Source organism: Etheostoma spectabile, chromosome 22, assembly GCF_008692095.1.
Source record: "Etheostoma spectabile isolate EspeVRDwgs_2016 chromosome 22, UIUC_Espe_1.0, whole genome shotgun sequence".
In the NCBI taxonomy this organism is placed as follows: domain Eukaryota; kingdom Metazoa; phylum Chordata; class Actinopteri; order Perciformes; family Percidae; genus Etheostoma; species Etheostoma spectabile.
The window spans coordinates 12,319,650-12,325,973 of NC_045754.1; the positions used below are offsets into that span (position 1 = coordinate 12,319,650).

Consider the following 6,324-nt stretch of genomic DNA (forward strand, 5'->3'; position numbering starts at 1 on the left):
CTTGTTTAGAGTGATCAGTATAATATGGTATTATTATGCAAACCGTTTTAGAAAAAGTAAGTATCGTAATTTTTCCAACAGGTTTTTACTGACATCTGGTGAAAATTTCATTCCAATAGCCCTATCGGAAATATATTTACTGGGCAAAATGTTGACGAGTTCAATACTTATTTTCGCTGCTGTATTTACCGCACAGATATCAGAGAGGTATTAATCTTCACAACTAACTCTCAGCATGGGAGGAATAAGCGGGTTTCCCAACATGTGAAACTATTCCTTTAAGCAGAAGCTTAATCTTACCTTGTTAGTAGTGTAACCTGTTGGGCAGGGGGTCGCGGGGTCGTGAAGCGAGCAGTACAACACAGTATCATGAAGACCTGCACAAAACAAAAAATCAATGCATATCACGGAGGGAAGAAATCAGACAAAGGGTTACAGTCAAAAGAGGCGACACACAAAACAAGGTGACGAAGCGAGCCAATTCATTACTGCATGTTATTAATGTGACAACTCCGGGTCGGGAATGAGGTGTGGCCTTATCAGCAGACCTAGCTGCAGCAGAAGGTGAGAAAACAAAAGGCTTGATAACAGCAAATACTGTTATTATTTTTAAATATTCAATCACTGTTCTTCCCTTCTGGGACTTCAGAGACAGCACACAGTAGTAATCCCCTGAAAGTTTACAACAAGCGACGCAAAGGTGATTACATTTCTAATTTAAAATTTGGTTGCTTGAGGCAGAGTAGAGCTTAGTACTACAGCTACTGTTGTACATCAAAGCTGAATGAGGTCACTCTTCTGGGGCATTTATATCGATATTACTCAAAACTGCACCACTTTTTGGTCAGGCTCATGGAGCTAATCCGCTTTTTTAAATACTGAACTTGCATGCTATATGTTCAGAAGCAAGTTTTTCCAATCTAACCAGTGGAAATAATGTTGATACACCCCAAGCTCTTCTAAATATGTGTATCATGCATGTATCAGGCTGAGTTTTCTATTTAAAATATGACTAATGCAGAAGGTTAACTAACAATAACTGTGAAGAAAAACAGCAACAACATTAATTCAAAATAGTTCAACAAAGTCCCTGTGCTCCTCTACAGCCTCCTACCTTTTGACATGGAGATGATTTAACTTGTTGTTTTGACATTGTGGAACAAATGTGTTTTGAATTATTACCAAAGCTACTTCCAACAAAGGACCAAAAGAGTCTTAACACAGCAGAGAAGTATGCAGAAACATACACACCGGTCCATTAAAGGGGTGGAGAAAAAGACAATTTGAGAAAAATATTTACACTCACGACCTAGTTAAAGATCTGTAAATGTTCAGAATTCAGTAGCTGTTGTGGAGTTTTTGACGCTGTCACAAACACTTAACACACTTCTTGTTCACGTTAAAGTTGAGACTGAAGGAATAGAACAGCTACTGGATGAACCACATGGTGAGACGGTTTTGTCATCTGTTGTTTTCAACCTCAAGAAGGAACTTCACATCTCTAAATAAAAAGTATTCAATAATAATAAAAGTATTAAGAAATAAACTATTGGTATGAACACACTTTGCTTAAAATAGCATTTCAGCACTGACTAGCTACTGATGTAATTTAATATATATGCTGCTACTATACATTACTACACAAGATCTGGTCCAGTGTTTGGACCTACTGTATATCGAGTATCAGATCTGCACATTAATATCACTTGTCCATATTATTTGGCTGTAAATAAAGTTCTACTGCATTAATATCAATACAACACTTCATTATTTTCAATTAGTTAAAAATATGATGATGGATTACCTTTTAACAATACAGAATAATTCTGAATACATTGGGTGTTATTATAATGATAACACACCGCTAGAATGTCCCAACTTATCTTCTTCGCTCTTCTCCTGATTACTAAAGTGCCACTGAGGGAGGAGAAAGGAAGAATACAAATGTGATAAATCCAAATACCTGCAAACTTTCTGAATCCATCCTTAAACTCCTCCAACACTTCCTGGTGCTCTGCTCTTTAGAAAGGAAAAAAATTAGACCTTGCGTGTGCGAGTGCGTGCGTGCTTGCTTGCGTGTGTGTGTTTGTGTGTGTCTTACATATTGGACAGGGTAACCTGAGTGACAGAGGGGAGGTTGCTCAGGGTGTGCAGTGTGTCCTGGGTGAGGTGGGGCACTGTGCCTACGTGTGTGTGCAGCAGACACCCCGGGACTTCCAGAGAGTGCTGTCCCGTCCTGCCGAGCCCCTTCAGTACACCCAGCCGGCTTCTTCCCTGAACCACACGGGTTAGCTCCAACTTCACCCTGCTGCCAGCCATACCTGGAGCTGCACTCTCTCTAAAAAGATTCACTAAACTACACTCACGTGCAGTACCCAAACCAAAACGGGTTTCAATGACAGCTCTCCGATAGCTCACGTTAACGTTAGCAAAACACACGTGAGGCGGCCACGTAGCTAACGTCAACTAGCTTAACCACTCACCTATTAACGACTGTATTCAAGCGTTCGGTGAGTTGAGGTGTTTAACGTTACTGATCTTAAAAGACGATAAGGAAACCAACGCATTCACAATTGTGCTGGTTTGAGTTACAAAGTGTAAGTAGCAAGGAGCATCTCTTCTTTCGCTTCCCTACAGAACTCACTGCTTGACAGGAACTACAAGTCGTCGAAATATGTCGTCATCACCGGCCGCGACGGCACTTCTACAAATAGCCTATGCAAATAGCCAACACCAATTTGTTGTATTGTGCTTTATACAACCTTTCAAATAAGGAGTGTTACTGGATTTCTTTAATTATATCTTTACGATTTATTACATTTTAAAAGCCAATTAGGCACATTTAGAGAAGTGAGCAGCGTTGCTATGGTTACCAAAAACCACAAACAAAGTGTAGTGGACAATGAAGTCCTAAAATCCTTTGTTGACGCGACCGTTAGACTAAAAAAATGGTTCATTTACTACATTACCCAGAATCATATGTGATCAAATCGACGGCAGTTGCGTGTACAGGTCTTGCGATGTGCGAAGGCTCTTTGAGACAACTTCTGAACACTTTTTGTTGAAACGGTGACATAGTTGGCTTTTGTAGCTGTTGGTAGAAGAGGAATCATGTTGGGGCATATATTGTAGTAGCGGCGATCTATAACTAAACAGATGATGACATTCCCAGGTCACAATCCTCACCTCTTTAGGTGGAAGAGGTTCGACAAGAGTAAAACTGCAGACAAGGTAAGTTTTGTCTTCGTAAAATTGAGAGGTATGGGCTTCCAATTCTAATTGGTTGGAAAGGAATTAAAATGTGGCTGCCTATTTTAGATAATAAATTCAAGCTCACCTCAACACTTTCTCATACATAAAATATTTTTTACAACTATTTTCACTTTTTAGCCCAGGCTTATCAAATCCCCTGGAGCTATAACATAATTGGACAAAAGGGCCCTATTGGATTTATGAATGAAGAAGAAGCACAGAATCAGTGTCATGTCAGAGGATGGCTTAGAAATGTCACACAGAGGACCTTAGATACTGACATGCCTGCTGTCTCATATGTCCACTGTCTGAGACAGAGATAGCTGGATCGCTGCTGGTAAAGCACCGACTTTTAGATGTCTGTGAAAAAATTTAGTAAGCAATATGCTGATATAAGGCAGCGGCTAAGCTTTCCTGTGAAATAATCAGCAGACATTAGGCATTGGCTCAGCCCACAGTTCAAGGTGTCTGTCTCTGTGAGCTTGGCTGGGCATTTTCATGGGCCCTATCGGTCTCTTTTGCAAAACACTTTCAGCTTACATTTTAAATTATTATTTTTTTCTTCAAATAACAGATGCATGTGAAGAATTGGGACATTGATCAGTGGAGGAAGGTGAGAAGAACTTATTTGCAAGTGCAGCGGTGTGCATGTGTATTTTCATGATGCATTTTTGTATCATTGCAATGTATTCTTTTGGGTTTTGTTTGACTGTTAGTGGGAAAACAAGCTATTTGAATATGACACTGATTTGACTGATGGACACTAACTAAGTAATTTAATAATCATTACATTAATTGATAGTGAAAACAATCAATAGTTCTTCTATTTTTTTTAATTTAGCGCGTGGAGGTGGCTTCCGAGTTTGCTGTATCGGAAGTCTTCTCCAACAAGAAACCTCATTTAGGGACCAACAGCCTAGCTGTACCATTGCAAAGCACTGAGCAGATAAGAGATCATGATGATGCTTACAGTGAAGGTAGGTCAGCCTATAAAAAATAATAGAGGTCTCTAGAGAAGTGTTACCTATATAACAGAGTTGATCCTGCGCAGCAGCTGCAAACTGAACAATGATATTTGGGTGATTGCTTGTCACAGCTCAGGCTCTTCTTGGTGATTGGCTGAACAGTAAGTTGCGGCTGGAACTGGAGGTGGAGGAGGAAGATGACTTGGTGTGCTCCAGTGAGAGGAGAAGCTCTGCTGCACTGGCTATTTCTCAGCCTGCCGCCCTAAACTTCAGCAACTTTGATGGTACAAAGCGTGACAAAAACTATTTAACCTATCCAACTGACCTTATTTGAATTAATCAAGACCAGTTAAAGCTAGGGTTTATAGTTAAATATGTCAAAGATTGGAGCAGAACACCTTCAAAGGACTAGTTCATCACAAAGGAATATTTAGTCATTATCATGTAATCTTAACTCCAACTCACTGATTTGAATTTATTTCACTGCAGAGACGTTGAACTTGCTTGAGATTAGAAATTGATCACAGTGAGCATTTTATAAACCTTCTTTTTTGGTCAAAGTTGAGTTATCATAGTGTAGTTTTTTTGTTTTGTTTTGTTTTTCTTCATTGTTGTGCATTCACGGTCTGAATTTTAAGAATTCAGAGTTAAATACCAAACGGCAATGTTCTAAAACCAAGAGCTACCAAATTTTAATTTGCTTTAACAATGTCCTGTCCTTTGGTATTTTAGGTTTCATATTCCTACAACATAACTGAATGCAATGGTTTTCAACAAGTGACTTCCACATCTTAGATGTAGGAGTTTCCTTGAGTTTTGATAACAATACTATTAACTTCACTATAATAGAGTCAAATAATGACTAAATGCTTTCTGTAAAAGATTATCTCAAGCAAGTGTTTTGAGTTTCACATCATGGGGAAATGAACTAAAAAGGGCAACAAATCAATCTGAAAATGTAGGCTTTGCAAATCTCTCAGCAATAATTCACAGGACAAATGTTAATGGTATAAAACATAAAATCACTGGTAAAGTCTTTTTAAAAACTCAGTTATAATACTTCTTTTTCACACTCACTTGTGCAAAGATCTGTACAACTGCCTGGCCGAGGAAGAAGAGCACAGTGCTGTTAACAGCTTCCTACAGGACCTGATGGAGCAAGAGGTGTTGGACTCTGGAGCGATCGAGGAACTGGCGATGGATGTTGGACAAACAAGGAAGAAGTTCAGAGATCCGACTGTTACCATGGAAGCACGACACCTACAGGTGCGTGACCAAAGTGAATCTCAGTTTTCTCGAGATAAGAAGTGTGAATGCCGCGGGTTGGGAAACTGCCACCGTGAGTAGAATGATGAGCACACATTTCGTGTTCTCACTTAAACTAATTGCTACTGATTGCCACTGAAGGTGCGAGAGAACAGGGCCCGGCAGGAGGCTGAAAGGCAGAGGCAACAGAGAGAGAGGGAGGCCCGGCGGGGTGCCATAGAGGAGGCAAAGAGGAGGGAGCGAGTGGAGGACACATGGAAGAAGCAGCAGGGACACAGACAGGAGGAGATGGTGCAGCAGGAGATGGTGAGACTGCGACGTCAGATGGAGGAGAGGAGAAGCCTGGAACAGCTGGTTCGACAGAGGTATGGTATCCACAGCAACCACCAGCATGTGCCGAAGTGCTTATCGCCCAAATCTGAAATAACCCACTCCTGTCTGATTGCGTTGTACGTGATCTTGCCTCTTCCTCCTTCCTATAGTGGATTGAATGGATTAATGGTAACCTTTTGAGAAGTAAGCCAGCTCCTTGACCCAAACGAGTATTGCAGAAGTGTCCCTGTGCAGGGTATTGCACACAAGCTCATGCTGCTGTGAAATCTCTTAAAAAGTGTGTACCAGCCAAAAGCGATCAATGGCTGTCACCATGCGGAAATAAAAACGAGACCTTTGGATATACGGTACTTGTACAGTGGTGCTTTGAGCTAAATGTAAACATAACAATAGCCGCTTTCCGACCAGGTAGTTACAGGAACGTAGTTATAGGAATAGTCCCCTTCTAAACAGTTCTAGCTGTCACTGCCCGATGTAAGTCCAGTGCAGATTTGAGTCACGCATGCTC

General features: G+C 40.6%; 2 protein-coding genes across 3 annotated transcripts in view; one reads left to right on the plus strand and one right to left on the minus strand.

The window, feature by feature from the left end:
• Positions 1-2,663, minus strand: part of qtrt2 (queuine tRNA-ribosyltransferase accessory subunit 2) — a 14,036-nt gene extending 11,373 nt beyond the window's left edge. For both annotated transcript variants that reach the window (XM_032504481.1, XM_032504480.1), the window contains exons 1-3: positions 2,102-2,663; positions 1,964-2,019; positions 301-377 (exon numbers count right to left, since the gene is read on the minus strand). In XM_032504481.1, the coding sequence (XP_032360372.1) occupies positions 301-377; positions 1,964-2,019; positions 2,102-2,319 (351 nt within the window). In that variant the 5' untranslated portion in view covers positions 2,320-2,663. The remainder of the gene's footprint in view (positions 1-300; positions 378-1,963; positions 2,020-2,101) is intronic.
• Positions 2,664-2,901: 238 nt separating this feature from the next.
• The window catches only part of ccdc191 (coiled-coil domain containing 191), a 14,589-nt gene continuing 11,166 nt past the window's right edge, over positions 2,902-6,324 (plus strand). The window contains exons 1-6 of the mRNA XM_032504443.1: positions 2,902-3,231; positions 3,827-3,865; positions 4,094-4,229; positions 4,349-4,501; positions 5,305-5,483; positions 5,625-5,848. Coding sequence (XP_032360334.1) covers positions 3,157-3,231; positions 3,827-3,865; positions 4,094-4,229; positions 4,349-4,501; positions 5,305-5,483; positions 5,625-5,848 — 806 coding nt within the window. The 5' untranslated portion in view covers positions 2,902-3,156. The remainder of the gene's footprint in view (positions 3,232-3,826; positions 3,866-4,093; positions 4,230-4,348; positions 4,502-5,304; positions 5,484-5,624; positions 5,849-6,324) is intronic.